General features: G+C 38.9%; 1 protein-coding gene across 2 annotated transcripts in view; it reads right to left on the reverse strand.

Annotated features, from left to right (window-relative positions):
• Positions 1–18,992, reverse strand: part of SPATS2L (spermatogenesis associated, serine-rich 2-like) — a 187,426-nt gene that overhangs the window by 35,935 nt on the left and 132,499 nt on the right. Inside the window, exons 6-7 of one of the 2 annotated variants that reach the window (XM_006861995.1) lie at positions 10,769–10,975; positions 9,006–9,141 (exon numbers count right to left, since the gene is read on the reverse strand). In XM_006861995.1, the coding sequence (XP_006862057.1) occupies positions 9,006–9,141; positions 10,769–10,975 (343 nt within the window). The remainder of the gene's footprint in view (positions 1–9,005; positions 9,142–10,768; positions 10,976–18,992) is intronic. The other variant, XM_006861996.1, reaches the window with a different exon arrangement.

Here is an 18,992-nt window from a genome sequence, read left to right on the forward strand (position 1 = left end):
CCTGTTTTGTAGCTTAATAGAAGAAACTCAACCAGCTTCAGAGCTAGACTGTGTGGAGATGAGATTTACAGTCTAGTCTAACTCTACATTTTATGCTTCCTAATTAAGTGGCTAACAAACCTGGGGTAATGTGATTTTTATTAGATATAGCCTAGTAAAAACAAAGGATTTACAATTTCTAGTAACATACAAGGAGATTACATTATTCTGATTTTTGGGGTAGCCTTTCTATATGGCTTGCTGTCTTTGCTGCCAAGTTGTCCAAGAGGACCCTCTCTCTGTAGCAGTCTAATAAATAGTATTAAGCTCCAAGATTCATTTTGAGGTTACATATAGGTTATCTCACCTTTTCATATTGTAATGTATTTGAAGCTTATACTAGTAAATAAGAACAAATTCATCTTGTTTTCCCAGTGAAAATGGACTGTACTGTGGATTAAAACAAACAAATACACACACACACACAACATGATACATGTGTTCACTACGGGAATGTGACAGAACAATTGCTTCATTTCTTTGTATATTTCTGTTCTCTGATGATAATGAACCATGCCTTTGCAGAGGCATGCATCCATTTGCTGAAAAGGTTTGGAAAGCTTTTCCGACTTCAAGCTGAAGTCAGAATCAACTTCTTGTCCTCCAGCTCTTATGGCAGGCCTCTTATTCCCCAAAGAAGGCTGCAATGGAGGGGGAACTGCTCCTAGTGCTAAGTGCATGACGGATATAATGTATGGAGGTAATCCACACATGGAGCTCAGTAAGGCTATTAATACAACGAGCTATTTATGCTGCTTTCTGGGGGACTGTAACAGCACTGAAAAGGCCAGCTCTGTACTTTTGGTATTTATCAAGCTGCTCTTCCTTCATGTCAACTGATTCATTCAGTCCTTGCAGTGCCCTGGGGAAACATCAAATGCAGAGAGAAACCTCGGGGAGGAAGGGGAATAGGAAAAGAGAAGTTTTCACCTCTAAAAGGCGAGCTCCACCTATTTAGAATGACACATATTCACAAATGTGGCAATGTGTGCAGGCAGGATTTGAAATACACAGTGCCATGGGGACTTCCTTAGTCACAAAGTCACCGGAACCTTGAATTTCTCCGTGTTATATGGTATTTGCCCTTTTCACTGTTTCAGAATGGATCCTGGAGCTTATTTCTGTTTATTGAACTGGTACAGAGTGAGGAAAAGGAGTCATTTTGGGCGGGTTTGTCAGCTAGGCCAGCAACAAAACCATATGCATGGCTCTCCTGAGACATAAACGTATTTCTTAGCCTCGTCTATGGTCCCCTCCTGCTATCCTCTGCAGGCACATCACCAGTCTGTGTACTTTGAATATACTGGCACTCTAGCGGATATTGGGAGTGGGGAACAAGAACAAGTTTGTTTAATGTCCTTTGTCTCACGCTTTGTATAAGCTACAAGCAGGGGAGCACTCAGAAAAAGCATTGACTGAGAAGGAAAGGGAGGGACCAGTCAGGAAAGTCTTGTTTGTACAGGTTGTGATCAATGCCCAGATTGTATTAATTTCCAGAGCACAAGAATATGGAGACCTTTTATTAACGTTCTTTAAAATACCATAAAAAACACAACCTCTGATTTCATATTCATTAGATATTTAGTATAAGGAGCTGGTAAAACACAGTAATGGTTTAATACATTCCTGATATTTTTATAGGAAATTGAAGTCGTTGTAGAATTATTATACGTGATGCTGAGTCTCTGAGAAAGCTCCTCACACCAGCTGTCCTACTGGTCATCCCATTATAAACGTCCCTTGTTGAATGGCACACTGAAAAGCGTCCTAACTACATTGTTCCAGGTAATTCTGATTCTAGTGTGCACACTAGGAATGTTTACTATGTCAGTCACAATGGTTTTAAATTGGAGCCTCTACTCATTATCCGTAATTCTATCAACATCCTCCAAGCGACTAACTCAGACACCAAGTTAGCCTGTTGTCACGGCATCTATTCTGTGGCACACATGTAATTTTAGGATTTGTTTCTTCTAATACCTATTTCCTCCATATTCTTATCAAGTATATATAGCTGCACAATTCTATGAACTCTCCTGATTAAGGGAGGGTAATTCAATGATCAGCAGCTATCTGTTCAAATATTACTGTACCATAAAATATGGAAAAGGACCTTCTGTTTTCATTCAGCTTAAATAGCACAAGGATTGGCAAACCTGAGTATGTTATTGGCATTAGAATATTTGGACATATGCCACGTGTGCCGGGGAACATCAAGTGATATTGTTTCTTGGCTAAAGCCAAAAGAAAAATAATAACTCCCCATACAGATTCTTTATGGAATACTGCCCTACTGTATTTATCTTTACAGGCCTCAGATATTCATCCAAATCCTGGTTCCCACTGTGGTATTTGGTTTTATTGCAAAAGAAGAAAAAGACCAAGACCACAGAACAGCTAATGAAAGTGAGTGTCTATCATTAGCCATAACCTTCTGTTCAGAAAATTTCCATTCTCTTCTAAGGACTGAGATGAATCTTATAATGAAAGATAGACCAAATAAATAAATAAATAAAGTGAAGCCCTGAAATTTTGACACTTAGATATAATTGTTTTCTGGTCTCAAGGGGCAAAAACATAATTTGACCTTTAAAGTATGTAGCTAGAAGGTTTATGTTTCCAGCAGTCTGAAAACATGATTTTCCTAGTGTACAATATGAAAAGAGAAGGCATTATACCATGCTGTTTCGGTATGTAAATTCTTGGAAATGAAACTCCCTCCTTCCTGTCTGGAGTAGTGGCTTTTGAGAGGAATTAGGACGCAGAGCCTCTGGGGTATTGCAAGCGAGAGTGACGGTGATGTCATCTTTCCTTCAAAGAAGTACGGCAGGCACATTCTTCCTCTCACTCTTCTTGCCCAGGCTTTTTCATCCTTGCAAGTACTGACATTCTGAGTTGAACAATTCTTTGTTATGGAGGCTGTCTTGTGCATTATAGGGTGTTTACCAGCACCCCCTGGTCTTTACCAAGTAGAGGCCAATAGTACCCACCCCCCTCTCAGCTGCAGACAACTAAAAACTGCATGTTTCCAGACTGAGCAAAATGCCCACTGGGGACAAAATCATCCCATTGAGAACTGTTGCTCTATGTCCAGGCATAGTAATCCCATTGGAAAACTCCCCACCAGTGGTCTCCAATCACAGATATACAAGAGAATCACTTGGGGTTCTTTACACAATCCCTATTCTTGGGGCCACCCTCACCCAGTTAAATCCGTATCTCTGGGGGAGGGAGGAGGACCTAGGCAAGGGATGATCACAAAGCTTTAAGAGTTTTAATTATATAGAGTTTGGTATGGCGAGAAGTAGATGTTAACTTACAGGCATCATCTTTCAGTCAAGGTTAATTTAGTCACAAAAGAGAAGAAACGATCAAATCAAATCAAGACCAAACCCCAAAGGACACAGGAAACCTCAATGTTTAGCATTGTCTGAAAGGCCATGCAACTCTCAAAAGCAGTGAAAATTTTAGAGACTGTGGGGTCGAAAATCTAACCAACAAGGACAGAATCCAGCTGTGTTGGATAAAAAATGAAGAAAATGGTCTTATTTAAACTCAGATTGAAGTTTTCCAAAGGACATATGCTCCAAAAATTTGACATTATTTAGGCAACTAAGGCGCAGCAAACTAGGCACATGGTTCTGAAATGGGGCAGCCCCACTGGCAGTTTCTCAGTTACAAGGTCTTCTCAAGCTCATGTCCTAGAAAAAGGAAACGAAGTTTAAAAGGTCACAATGATATCTGCTCTGTGTCTGGGGACACCTGGCTGGCTACACTGATGATCTGTGTGTGGTTTGGCTTGGCAAACAGCAGGGTTTCAGGGCCAGATTAGAGGCCTCCTTTGGCGTGTGATTTGACGGATGCTGGAAGAAGGTATACTGATCTCAAAATAGCTTTTTCTTTTGCCTCAAATTCTCACTTTTAGACTCACTCCTTTGCCTGCAGTTGCTGCTGTAGCGGTTAAGTTCTGTCGAGTCGCTTCCAACTCATAGAGACTCTGTGTAGGGTTTTCAAGGAACGGCCAGTGGGCTTGAACCACAGATCTTGTGGTTAACAATCCAGTGCTTATCCTACAGAGTCTCAAAAGAGCATTTGTTAACAAGCTAATATGCAGATATGTCACTTTGAGAGGGAGGACACACCATCATAAAAATGAGCTTATAAGACAAATGTACTCAAAGGTTAAGGACAAAAGGAAAGTGATATGGGAAGGCCATCACCAGTTCCATCTTCATGGAGGTTTCAGGGTGAGCTCCTGGTCTGTGGGCTCATTCTGTGTTTGAGTGAGGGAAGGAAAGTAGATAGAGAACAAGGAAGTGGGCAGAGGTTGGAATTGGGGAGCTGAAATCCCTACTCTTTCCATATTCTGCTCGAGCCAGAATTGGCATTGCTTTGGAAAAAATTAACACAAGATATATGAACATATCTGGTCCATTTATACAGGATACATGTTTTAAGTGACTTCCCTTTCTTATTTGAAAGGAAGAAATCTAAAATTATTGTCTCATCAGCTCCTGTGCTCGGCAATCTCGGTCCTCCATACTCTGCCCCCAGTATGCTTTTCTATTGACTCATTTCTGCCTTCCATTTTCTCCAAGGCTACTTTTAATTAGATGCTAAATTGACAACAGAACCTACCAGAATTTTTACAACTCTATTTTGGAATACTTTCTCTTTTAGCACAGAGCAGGATGATCATATTCTCTTTTCTCTGTGCCTTTAAAAAAAAATTGTTTTAAAATATGCTTTATTGCTCATTTTAAGTCTTCACAATCAACTTGGACATACAGACAGATTTGAGGTGAGAAGCTAGACAAGTCTGCACACAATGTAGTTAACTTTAGCAGCTATGATTCTAAAGGATGAATTTCTTCCAGTTGTAGTAGAGGGTCAATTGCACAGAGAAAAAACCAGCTGTCTCATGTTAGTTCCTGATGTGACTTTTAACACAGATGCTCATGTTGCAAAATTTATTTCTTGTAAAGATGTGTTGTGAGAATATTATATCATCTTTCTTCCCCTCCCAAATCCCATATTCTTTCTAGGAAAATGAGAATGCTTTATGTTTTGGTTATTTAGCCTAATGTAACTATGTCCCAGCTAAATGCCAACTTTAATTTGATATTTTAGCTACTTAAAGGTTTCCTTCAATAACCGTATTGAACAAGGGATTATTCACAGCCCAACAGGATGGATCGGCGCTTAGTTCGCTTTACCCCGATATACACTCACTTGGGACAGGGCATGTGTAAACACTGAATTCTATCATGCATCCAGTAGGATTTCTTGTGAAATGTGATCAGGAGGGCTTACCTCATGCTAGCAGTTTGGTAGCAAAGTAAATGTTTATAATTACTTACTTAAGATTTCCGTTTATTTCTTAGCTACATACATTGTTGGTGTTGTGAAGTGCTGTCGAGTAGGTTCCAACTCATAGTAACCCTGTGCAGGGTTTCTGAGGAGCGGCTGGTGGGTTTGAACAGCCAACCTGTGGTTAGCAGTCCAGTGCTTATCCTACAGCACCACACCAGGACACCATGGTACATATAATGCCTGTAACGTACTTTAGGCTTGAGAGAATGAAATGATACAAAGTGAGGAGAGAAGAAAAGCTGGTGTTAGAGGCAGGTGCCCATTGTACTTTTGCTCTGACTTAGCATCTCTCTCAGAGCTAGCTCTTTCTTTGGAAATCTCCAGAGGACTTGTCCCATATCCTACATTTTTCTGAGGAAATCATGAGGTCATAGTTGTATTCCATGGATGGGACTACATTCAATGTTCTCTCTAAAGCCTATTTCACTACCAATAGTGAAATAGTAACTTTCATTTTTGTAAAAACTTGTAAGTGGTCTAATATTTATAAGAACACTACAATACCCCAAGTTCATCTTTTTCTGTCTCCAAGAAAATAAGAGGGCGGCTTTACTCAAGTACATTACCACGCTGGCTGGGTTACAGGCTTATCTGGAACACTGGCAAAGCTTTGCCGTTTGGCAGAAACGGGTGTCAATGGCTGACAAACAGTACTTAGGTTTGATTTTTAAGCTAACATTTATGTGAATATTTTATTATAGGAAAGATTGGAAAGCAAGTGCTGGCCTTCGCTCATTGTGTGGCAATACAACAAAGAATATGGTTGATCTTAACCTTTTCTTCTTCATTTTGGAGGAAAAGTTATACATTTCCAACTAGGTGACTATTAAACAGCAAAACTACTTGGCAGAATTCATTCAGAAGTGATTCTCCCCACCCCATTTAAAACACAGTGTGAGCAAAGGCTGAGCAAAAGATATACAACTTCCTTGGGTACCTTTTCTTGGCCTCACGCTTTTAGTTCTTGAGGACACAAGATACACTCAAAGAATCTGTTATACATTTCAAGATGTCTCATGACCCATGTGATGTTGAGTTTACTAAGAAATAAAACAAAAACAAAGAGAAACAGACTCAGCGCAGCTGGAGAAGAGGGAAGTAATGTGAGGTCATGGCTACACTTTGTCCACTGGTGTGTGAGTCATTCAGATGGAAGGTATCATACATGGACATCAGAGTAAGAGTTTATTCTCAAATACCACACATATGGACAAGAGACAGTGGGCTTCTTTGAGCAGCTAACTAATGCCTCCAGACAAGGACTGGGAAAACTACAATCTCCAAGAGCCAAATTGGGCCACTGCTTTGTTTGTAGTTATATGGCTGCTTTCGAGCCACAACCACAGAGCTGGGTAGTTGCATAGAGATTGTATTACCTACAAAGCCTGAGATATTTACTAGCTGGAAATTTACAGAAATGTTTGCTGTACTAGCTCTAGAGAACAGAGCTGGAAACTGGCTGTATTTATAAGAATTGTTGCTAAGTGGCATCAAGTCAGTTCCAACACATTGTAAATAAACCTGTATAGGATTTCTGAGGAGTAGCTGGTGGATTTGAATTGCCGACCTTGTGGTTAACAGTTCAGTGCTGATCCTACAATGCATACCTGGAGTCCCCATTATGCATGATCTCTTATAAAAAAGTGAGACAAACTGGGAAAGCCACTCATACAGGGCAGACACCATGTGACAAATGAGGCAGGAACACTGGGCTACCAGCAGTTACTAGTAGCTAAGAGAAACAAAGAAGGACCTTTACCTAAAGCTCAACTCCTGAATTCAGACTTCTAACCTCCTGAAATGTGAGAAAATATATTTCTATTCTGAAAAACCACCCACTTGTGTTAACTTTTATTCTGCTATTACTAGCAAACTAAGACATTTCTCTAAGTACATTCAGATAAATTCTTCAAGTCTGCTTTACATAATTAATTAATCATAGAAGAGTTCCAGTAAGGTCCAAATACCATGACTGAAACCTGTGTGTTGAGAGAGAGGGGAGAAGGTGGGGAGTAAATGATTCTTCACCTTTGAGGACCTTTGAGAGTCTGAATGATAACTGAAGGAGATGATTTTCTCTCAAGTTCTTGGTATGTTCTGTACTCTTGGGCTCCTTTTATGTAGCAGATGGTTTAAAAATCCATGAATTTTAGATTAGGTTAGTGTTAAAGCTTAATGCTTAGATTTATACAACTTCATAGTCAGTTTCTGGTAAAAAGTACATTAATGTCAAAGCAAAGACTTTGAAAAGGAAAGATAGGCAGAAGATGCGGTCAAATTTCAGAACCTTGGGAAGTCAATGAGCTACAGGGAGCAAGTTACATGTGCCAGGACATTGTGTTTCTCTGCACTTTACCTTCCTCTTTTCTGTTGATTTAGGCACCCTAATTTCCCTCTGGGGAACCACTGCTCTTCAACTCTCAGTCCATGGGGCTCAGGTGATGCTCACCTCACCCTAGCTCTGTGGTAGGCACATGACTCCATAGCTCTAGTCACAATGATTGGTTTAGAGGCAGATGCATGATTCAACTAGCCAATAGGAATTAGCCCTTGGACATTTGTTGAAATGACTGGAAATAAAGCCCTCTTTCAGATGGAAGGAACTAAGGATATGTAAGCCAGAAGCTGCCAGGGGCCATCTTTGTTGCTACTTTGTGAGTTGGAGCCTAAGAATAAAATGATACAGGGGATTGTGGGAGACACCAGAAAAGGGAGGGGAATTAGAGGTTGAAACAGGGAAGGAGAGCAGACAGATCTATCTGTCTATCTATCTATCTATCTATCTATCTATCTATCTATCTATCTATCTATCTATCTATCTATCTAGATAAAGATAGAGAGAGAAACTTGAGTCTTGACAACATAATTTGGGCTAGGAGCCAAATGAAGGAATCTTCTGTTGGAATTTCACTTCCATTAGTTTAGCTAATGTGATTTAGGTTTCTGTTAGTTGGATTTGAAAAGAGTATATGCTAAGAACATTTTTCTACTGTCAGTAATTTAGCCTTTACTAACAGATATTTCATTCCAATTGTGGACCTGAACAAATGTATGGGACTCACAAACATATCTTCCATCTAAGGAAGGGCAGGACTGAAACCACGTCAGCATTACATTTCTTAACTCTAGTCTTATAGATATCCAAGAATGGAATTCTACCATTAAACTTATGTAAAATGTTTGTAAGTTTTGTTAGGGAATTTATTCTTATTTTAAAATGATACCACAAGAAGATATTTTTGTTTTCTTAGTTGCATTCATGGTATTAACTTTCCCGGAACTTGTCCAAAATATCACTTGTTGAGGTTTTATTTTTTTGTTGAGATGTTGTTCTACAGCATTAATATGCTTTTGGGCCAATTTCAAGTTCTAATAAATTATGCATATCAGATTTCTTTTTATTCAAACACTTTCCCCCTTTTGTTTTTTGACTCTCAAGATGTCTATTTCTGCCTGTAGTGCTGTGGTCAATCTGCTGGAGAGTTATTCTGTGATGTTTATGCATTAAACAAGCAGTATTTCCATCTGATGCTTTTACCTACAGGGACAGAGCAAGTACCATATATTTACAGCTCCTATGTCAAATTCCTCACCAGTTGTGTAACTCAGCAAAGGCAGCTTTGATCTTCTTCACGGAACTGTCCACTTCTTCTTTAATCATGACCCGATATCTGGTTAGAGACACAGTGCAGCGTTGCAAGTCCTTCACTGATTTCTCAATATTTGGCCCTGAAATTAATGTTAAGGAAAAAAAAAAGTTAAATTCAGCACTTTATCTTTTCACTTATGACCAAAACAACAAAACAAAGCAACTGACTCACCAGAAAAGAGAGTTTGTTTTTCAGCTTTCAATGAAAATAAAAACCAAAAAAATTCTGCCAAGAGGATGGAGGATGTTGATAACATAGAGGTTTTTTGTTTTTTTTTTAACCCAGAGTGGGTCTTTGTCTGGACCCTGAGACTGCTGTTTCCCCAGTGGTCCTCTCTGGCTTAGCTGTTTGGGGCATACTTATCACCTTTGCTCCCTTCAAGAGGCTCTGATTGTAACATTCGATCATAAACTTCAGTCTCTTAGAATCTGATATACTAAAGGCTGTGTGGCTGGCTCATTCTGTTAGCATCACTCTGCATGGGTAAAAACAATCAGGCCTTCTGGAAAAGCAAAATGACTTAGAGAGTGAGAGAGGCACAAATGAGCCCGAGAGAGGATGGAGCAACAGCACGAGGTATGCAGGCTCTGGACGCACCAGTCCTGGGTCAGGCCTGTAATTATATCATCAGCAATTAAGGCAGCTCTGTGGGAGCCAATCTTTCCCAATTTCCTGAAACTGTCACCAGGGTTTACAGACAGCGCAGAGCAAATAGTCAACTTGTTCTTATCCAACATGGCCATGTTTCTTAGAAGAAAAAATTTCTCTCTCAAGAAAAGTGAGAAAGTATATCAAACCAAAGCCAAAGAAAATCAGATACAATTGAGGGTGAATGAGAAGAATACTGTTTAACCTTCTGAGAATCAGAGAGATGATTTCACTCCTTTCATTTTTAATACCAGTTATGTATAATGGATCACAAAGCTCAAACTATAATAAAGACAGTGTCTAATATAAAACCCTCTTTCCGTGTTACAGTGTCTGAAAGCTGGAACACAGAACTGAATTTACACAGGGAAGATCAGATCTGAAGGACACAGAGGAGTATCCAGACTCATCTTCAACCCAACGTCAGGTAAGAATTTATACTTAACAAACAACATTGGGCCATTTTAGCATTTCCATTTCTAAGAGATCCTGTATCAATGTTGTCTTTATAAGATATTAAGGTGGAAGGTTTTCGGGATATGGGTTTATCGATGTCTACAAAGAGAAGAACAGCCACAGAGGGAGAGGTAAAAGGAACGTAATCCTAACAAAACCAGTTGTGAGTCGACTTGACTCCCGGTATTCCTACGTGTGTCAGAGTAGAACTGTGCTCCATAGAGTTTTCAATGGCTAATTGTTCAGAAGCAGGTCACCAGGTCTTTATTCCAAGGCACTTCTGGGTGAACTCAAACCTCTAACCTTGCAGTGAGCAACTAAGCAAATTCACCATTTGCACCAGCAAGGACTCCATGAGGTGGAGTCGACTAGATGACATCTGGTTTAAAGGGATTGTAGTTCCACATAAACATTAATTAATGTAAAAGGAGTCAAATCTACCTTTCAATCTATCTATTTCATTCTACATGGGTCGCAGAAATAAATGCAAATTCATTTGCCTCTCTTCATTAAATAGCATCTATGGGAAAATTCTGCCAGTTGGTCACTTTTCTGTGTGTGCAAATTATGTTCAAGCATTTGTGCAAAAGAAATCACATTACCTCTTTTCTTTGCCAACTCATCTGGCTTTATTTCAACATGAGCTGCAGGGACATTGGACTTAACAGGAGATGTTTTTGCCTTAGGCTTGCTTGGGTTACAAGGTTGCTCAGCTGACCACTGTAGGCCATCTGACCTCTCTGTGGTTCCATGCAAAGGTTTGGGGTTGTCATCTAAGGATAGTTTCTGTTGCAGTGGTCTGTTGTCTTCTGTAAGAAAACACCAAATAATGGCTGTGAAATGATAAACTAAAAACACTGACATAGAGTGATGGATGATAGCAAGAGTTTTGTTTATTTACGTAATGTCAATAATGCCTTTTATTGTTAACAGTAAAGAAACTGTTTTACTAAAAATCTCCCACTAGTTTAGAGGATGTACTTGAAAGAGCCTTATATTTGAAGTAGGAAGACCTGGGTTTGAGTTCTGGCTCTGGTAACTTCTTGCAGCGGCTTCCTGGACAAGCCACTTCCCATCTCTGAGCCTTACTTTTCACACCAACAACTACCCAGCAAGATTGCTGAGATGCTCATATGAGATAAGCAGACTTTTTTTTTTTTTTTCTTCTATTTCCAGTAAAGACTTAGGTATTTTTAAGTAAGACTTATTATAGAAGTGATAAAAATCTAGACCTCCTATCTCCAATTGCTACATTAATGACTCATGATATTTTATTCTGAATTAGTGAAGGCAGCAGAGAGATAGGGCAAGAATGAAGGAACAACAGGTCCTATAATCATTCTATCAAGTTTATGAAGGGCTTAAATCAGAAAACATCATCATTATATTTCAAATATATTTAAAATCCAGGGAGTCACATTTTCTCTGGAGCTGTAATAGATGTGGCAATAAATTAGCAGCACACTTCTCTCAGCGTCTTAAAAAGGTAAGTCCCTATTTAGTTATTGCTGGAGTGAATTAAATGGTACCTTAGAGGCCTGAGAAGGAGATTTGTCAGCCTTACATCTTAGTTACTACCAGAGAGAGATTTGGGCAGGGAAAAAAAGGGAATGCCACATGCTTCTGAAGACTAGCTGGGCTTAGTGGAAAAAGTGCATGCAAGTTTGGATTTGGGAGATCTACGTTCTGATGTTCCTTATGTCCTGGCTGACCTTGGGGGTTCCATTTCATTTCTCTAATGTTTTGTGGATTATACTCAATCATTTATTATCTCTATATCAAGAAAATATAACATATACTTTATGGCTGAATAATGAATAGGTAGATTCTAAATTTTACTTAAAGGGAAATTATAGTACTTATGAAATGTTTAACAAAGGTGGTGAACACAGTAAATAATGTTATTCCCATTGCTGGAAATAACAATTCCTCTAGCAATGAGAGAGCTCTTACTGGTGGTACACAAGCAATTATCAATGAAACTTGACTATATGGTCTTCCCACCATCACTGAGGAGATGCCAACTTTAGCAACCCTATAGGACAGAGCAGAAATGCTGTAAAGCTTTCTTCCTCAAAGTGGCTGGTGGACTTGAACTTTTGACCTTTCTGTTAGTAGCCCAATGCTTACCGTTAGTACACCAAGGTCAAATGTTAGTGTGCAGAAGCCCCCTTAGTACTTATCATAAATGAGAATTCCCAGACAGAATCTCCAGGATTCTGCTCCCCAGGGGATCCTTGTGGAGTAGAGATGGATGGTACCACCCACATTGAGAAACTCTGTTGTGAAAGGTGGTTTTATAAAGACTCTATAAAGGCTCTTGCTAAAACACTGATTAAGTCCAGGATGGTTCCAGCTCATTTCTTGTCTAAATCACAGTTGAAATTCAATCTTGATGAGATATATTATAAATAGAGACTCTAAAATGCAATTCATTGAGCACAGTGCAGAAAATTAGCTTTAGTCTTAAAAATAAAGGGATCTGTATTGTAGTATAATTTTAATGAAGACCTTCCAACACTTGTTTGGAGTCCTGGTGTGGTGCTACATGACAAGCAATGGACTTCTTATCACAATGTCAGTGGTTCAAATCCAACAGCCACTCCTCAGAAACCCTAAAGGGTCAGCATTAGTTGGAACTGACTGGATGACAGTTAACAACAACAATAATAACCACTCATCTCTCAGTTTGTCATTCCATCGTGGCTTGTATGTTACTGTGAAGCTAGAAGCTACAACACCTGAATTTTAATACCAACAGGGTCATTTCTGGTGGACCAGTTTCAGCAGAGCTTCCAGACTCAAACAAACTAGAATGAAGGCAAGCTGGACCACTGCTGAATGGCCACGTACTAAAAAGACTACGAATAGCAGCAGAACACTGACAGATACAGTGTAGTAAGATGAGCCACTCACGTTGGAAGGCACTCAAATAAAATACAAAGGGGAAGAGCCAACTCCTCAAAGTAGACTTGACTTAATGACGGGGATGGAGTACAGCTTTCAAGACCTTCATTTGCTGATGGGCATAACTCCAAATGAGAAGAAACCACCTCAAACATCTACTCTAACCAGAACATAGAATATACAAAGTATGAATCTAGGAAAATTGGAAGTCATGAAAAATGAAAAGGAACAAATAAACATCAGTATCTTAGGCATCAGTGAGATGAAATGACTGGTTCTGGGTACTTTGAATTGGACAATCATATGGTTTACTATATTGGGAATAACAAATTGAAGAGGAATGGCGTCCTACTCATCATCAAAGTGAGCATTTCAAGATCTAGCTTGAAATATAGTGCTGTTGGTGATAATATCCATATGTCTATAAAGAAGACCAGTTAATAGCACTATTATTTAAATGTATACACCAACCACTAAAGCTAGTGATGATGAAATTGAAGAATTATAACAACTTCTTCAGTCTGCAATCAATCAAATATTCAATCAAGATTTATTGATAATGACTGGTGACTGGAAGGTGAATTTGAAAACAAAGAGGAAGGATCTATAGTTGGAAAATACAACCTAGAAATGATGTTAAAGAAAAGATCAAAATGGATGCCAGAAAAGACTCTGAAACTTGCTCTTGAATGTAGAAAAGTTAAAGCAACTGGAAGAAATGGGGAAGTAAAAAAGCTGAACAGAAAACTTCAAAGGGCAGTTTGAGAAGGCAAAGTCAAATATTATATTGAAACATATAAAGATGTTGAGTTAGAAAACCAAAAGATAATAAAATGCCCTGTATTTCTCAAGCAGAAAGAACTGAAGAATAAAAACCAAGCATTGACTTGCAATATTGAAGGATTTGGTTATGAATCTAGTTGCTAATCTCAAGGTCAGCAGTTCAAAACTAACAGCAGTTCTGCTGGAGAAAGATAGGGCTTTCTGCTCCCGTAAAAATTTACAGCCTCGGAACCCTATACAGGGTTGCTATAAGTCAGAACCAACTCCATAGCACATAACCATCACCATTACCATGGGCAAAATAGAGCCAACATAGTTCTGGTGTGGCACTGTAGGATAAGCTCTGGACTGCTAACCACAAAGTCGGAGGTTCAAACCCACTAACTGCTCCTTGGAAACTTTATATGGGGTCATACAAGTTGGAACCACCTCCACAGCATTTAACAACAAAAACAACAACATGGGCAAAACACTGAATAATGCAGGAAGATCAAAAGATGGTAGGAATACCGAGAGTTACTATACCAAAAAGAATTAGTCAGTGTTCTATCATTTCAAGAGGTTCCATACGATCAAGAACCGATGGCAATTAAGGCATTTGTGAAAAACAAAGCTCGAGGAACTGATGGAATACCAAATGAAATGTTTCAACAAACTGATGCAGCATTTGGGGCCTTCCCTCATCTTTGTCAAGGAATTATGAAGACAGCTAGCTACCTGGCCAGTAGATTGGAATTTATGTCCATTCCAAATAGTAATCCAACTGAATGTGGAAGTAATAGAACAGTATCATTAATATTGCATGCAAGTAAAATTTTGCTTAACATAATTCAAAAACAGTTTCAGTAGTACATTGAAAAGGAGCTTCCAGAAATTCAAGCAGGAGTCAGAAGAGGATGTGGAACTAGGGATATCACTGCTGACATCAGATGGATCTTGGCTGAAAGCAGAGACTATCATAAAGATGTTTACTTGGGGTTTATTGACTATGCAAAGGTTTTCAACTCTGTGGACCATGACAAATTATGGATAACATTGTGAAGAATGGGACTTCCAGAACACTTAACTGTGCTCATGAACCTGTACATAGACCAAGAGGCAGTTGTTGGAACAGAACAAGTGTCTGGATTGTGAACACTTGTGATTGGAATATGAATGCAAACAATGAAAAGTTTAAAATCAGGAAAGGTGTGCACCAGGGTTGTATCTTTTCACTATACTTATTCAGTCTGTGTGCTGAACAAATAATCAGAGAAGCTGGATTATATAAAAACGACTGTGGCATCAGGATTTGAGGAAGATTCATTAGCAACCTAAGATATGCAGATGATACAACCTTGCTTGATGGAATAAACAGGGAGAAGACTGAAGTTGTCAAAGACTTCATCTTGCTTGGATCCACAATCAATGCTCATGAAAGCATCAGTAAAGAAATAAGACATTGTATTGCATTTGGCATATTAGCTGGAAAAGAACTCTTTGGAGTACTAAAGAGCAAAGATATCACTCTGAAGACTACGGTGTGCCTGATGGAAGCCATGTGTTTTCAACTGCTTCATATGCAAGTGAAAGTTGAACAATAAATAAGGAAGACCATAGAAGAATTGATGCATTTGAACATGATATTGGAGAAGAATGGACACAGTGGCACCACCAATGGGCTCCAATCTAACAATTGTGAATATGGCGCAGGACCTGGCAGTGTTTTGTTCTGTTGTGCATATGGTTGTCATGAGTTGGAACCAACTTGACGGAACTTAACAGCAACAACAATGTTAATAAAGACCTTAGAAAAGATAAAACTAATTATTATGTTGAAGTTCAAAAAAACATTTCACATGGATGAGAAACATGCAAAGGAGCATGAGTTCATTAATCTAGAGCTGAAATATTTGTGTGTGTGTGTCAGAGAACTGATGTGTGGACTGTTGATTGATTTCATCATTTATTCAACAGATATTGAGAAATATGAGTAGCAGTATTTTCTTAGGATCCAAAAAATGGTCTGCTAATTGGTGGAATCATTGAGCACTAAAAAGGTTTTGAAATTCTCAAAGATTACTTGAACATATTTGCACACTGGATGTACATATCTGCCTCCAGCAACAGGAAAAATCTGGGATTCTTCCAGAAGCAAGTTGATGGAGAATTACACAGTCATCAAAGATTTGAATTAACTTTGACTACAAATCCTGAAAATTCTACAAATAGAACAATTGGAGTTCTTTCTGGGATACAGTGACTTTCCTCTAGCATTATGTACCAGAAATACCATCAGTTTTGTAAATAAAAATAATGAAACTAATACAAGTTTTCTGGACATCAATATATTAAGAACTTTTAAATTATCCATTTATTTTGAATCCAGTAATTCCATTTCTAAGAATTTATAAAAATACAATGTAACCAATAAAATCAATGATATGAGGTAATGTTCATAATGCCATATTAAGTAAAAAGAAGAACATGAAAGTTCACATACTGTATACAGGCAGTTACTGGGCTAGGGCATACACAGAACCCATAGTTACAAACCAACCCCTGTAAAGCCTATTATATTAACAATTTGAGGTACATACAATGGTTTGTAAAGAGCTCTGGTAGTATAGTGGTTACGAGTAGGTTAGCAGTTGGAAACTATCAGTTGTTCACAGGAGAAAGATGAGGCTTTCTGCTCCCGTAAAGATTTACAGCCTCTATACAGGGTCACTATGAGTCAGAACTGCACACAACCACCATCACCACCACAACAGCAGTTTGTGACAATAAACAGATGCTATTCTGCGGCAGGCATCAAAACATTATTATTACTATTATATTATTATGCTAAAGATGTTTTAGTGAATCTGGATGTTTTAGTGTATCTTTATGCATAGAAGGTACGCTATATATTAGTCTACTAACTGACTGACTGACATTACATAAGAACTATCTGGTAGCGTAGTGGTTACGAATCGGGCTGCGAACCTTAAGGTCAGCGGTTCGAAACTACCAGCTGGTCCGCGGGAGAAACATGAGGCTTTCTACTCCTGTAAAGATTTACACCCTCGGAAACCCTGTACAGGGTCGCTATGGGTTGGAACCGACTCGACGGCACTTAACAACAACAATACTTAACTGGTCTGACATACGTACAAATTTAAAGACAGACATAAGAACAGAACTCATTTTTAATCCACATACTGCCTATAATATATATATATATATATTTTTAAACTTGTATATTTGTACATTTAAAATAATTTGGAAATGAAAGTTAATAGTGAATGTCTCTGGAAGGTAAGGCTGTTTATTTTCTTAAACTTTCCTGTATTTTTCAAGTTTCCTCAATTATTATGAAGCTCATTAAAAATTAGAAATCCAAAACTCTATTAATTACCTTCCAAATTCAACAATGTCGTTAAACACTTTATTTAACCTATCTATCCTATGTATTTTATCAGTAATAATTCAATATGTGGAATAGAAGAGAGCCAGCCTTGTCTGAGCATCTGTCTTAGACAAGGAATCCTGGTGTGGCGCTGAAGGATAAGCACTGGACTGGTAACTGCAAGGTCAGTGGTTCAAACCAACCAGTTGTTCCTCAGAAACCCTCAGAACCAACTCGATGGAACTTAATAACAATTTAATAGAGACCTAGGGAAAGGCTTATTCTTTCAGAAAAAGGATATTTGAGTTCCTATAATATCCGGTTATTGTTGTAGAAACTAGAAATACAATAGAAATCCAAAACAGATGTGGTCCCTACTTTTATAGAACTTACAGTTTAATGGTGAAGCAGATCAATCAAAATATGACACAAACAAATGTAAAACTGTAACAGTGATAAGTGTTCTGAAAGAAAAGTACGAAGTGTTCTGAAATCTTCAATTGGCATATTGAGTTTAGGGAGATCAAGAAAGAATTCCCTAAGGAAACAACACCAGCCAGAGAGGGCAGTGTTGGAGGCCGAGGAAGCCCAGAATGCCAGCTGTCAAGTTGGCATCTCTCAACTCCAAATCCACATCTTAGTCCTGCTTTGTGATGCTGGAGCTGGACCCTGTAAACAATCCTCTTCTGCCAGCAAACAGAATGATAATTTCACTAGTAAAGGCCAACTATTCAAGGCCATAAGTAGAGGAGTAGAGTGCTCTTCTGAGTTTTGGCTCTCTACTGTTATTATTACTCAGGACAAGATGAGCCCATAAGCTATGCAGAAAAGTTCCCAATACACCTGCATGCCATGCCCTCCCCACTCGCAGCCATTGTAGCCAATAGATTATCCACACCGTTGGCAATGTTGTGCCTCTTTTAGAGAACGGCTCAACCCATGCTTTTGACAAGTTTCTTCACTACCATAGGGGGACATGTTCCTAAGGTTGTTGCTGTTGTTAAGTGCCGTTGAGTCGATTCTGACTCAAAGCACCCCTGTGTAAGGGTTCCAAGGAGCAGCTGTGAGCTTGAACCACTGACCTTGCAGTTCAAACGACTTTGTAATCTGATGCATTAGCCCACAGCAACACCAGAGTTATAACCTTTTTTAAGAGGTGAGAATCTCAGTCTTGGGGCAGGCTCCCCTTCCAATTCTGTGCTGTACTGCAAGATCAGTTTGAGCTGCAAGGTCGGTAGTTCAAACACACCAGCTCCTCCTCAGAAACCCTGTATAGGGTAGCTATGAGTTGGAACTGACTTGACGGCACTTAACAACAATAACAATTTTCCTCAGCATAGAGACAGTAGCTGCTCTCTTGCTACTTTTAGACCTCTTAGTATCCTCTTGGATATGGTTGTTTATCATCTCCTAAGATTGATAGTACTGAAGGAAGAAGCCCAAGGTGCATTGAAAGAATTGGCAAAGAACAATGCACCAGGAATTGATCGAATAAAAATTGAAATCTTTCAAGAAAGTGAGGCGGCACTGGAGGCACTCACTCATCTATGCCAAGAAATTTGGAAGGTGACTATCTGACCAACTGATTGGAAGAGATCCATATTTGTGTCCATTCCAAAGAGAGGTGACACAACGGAATGCAGAAATCATCAGACAATCTCTTTGGTATCCCATGCGAGTAAACTTTTACTAAATGTAATGCAGAAATGGCTGTTAAGCATACATTGACAGAGAACTTCCAGAGGTTCAAGCCAGATTCAGAAGAG

This window comes from Chrysochloris asiatica, unplaced genomic scaffold (assembly GCF_000296735.1).
Source record: "Chrysochloris asiatica unplaced genomic scaffold, ChrAsi1.0 scaffold00045, whole genome shotgun sequence".
NCBI lineage: Eukaryota > Metazoa > Chordata > Mammalia > Afrosoricida > Chrysochloridae > Chrysochloris > Chrysochloris asiatica.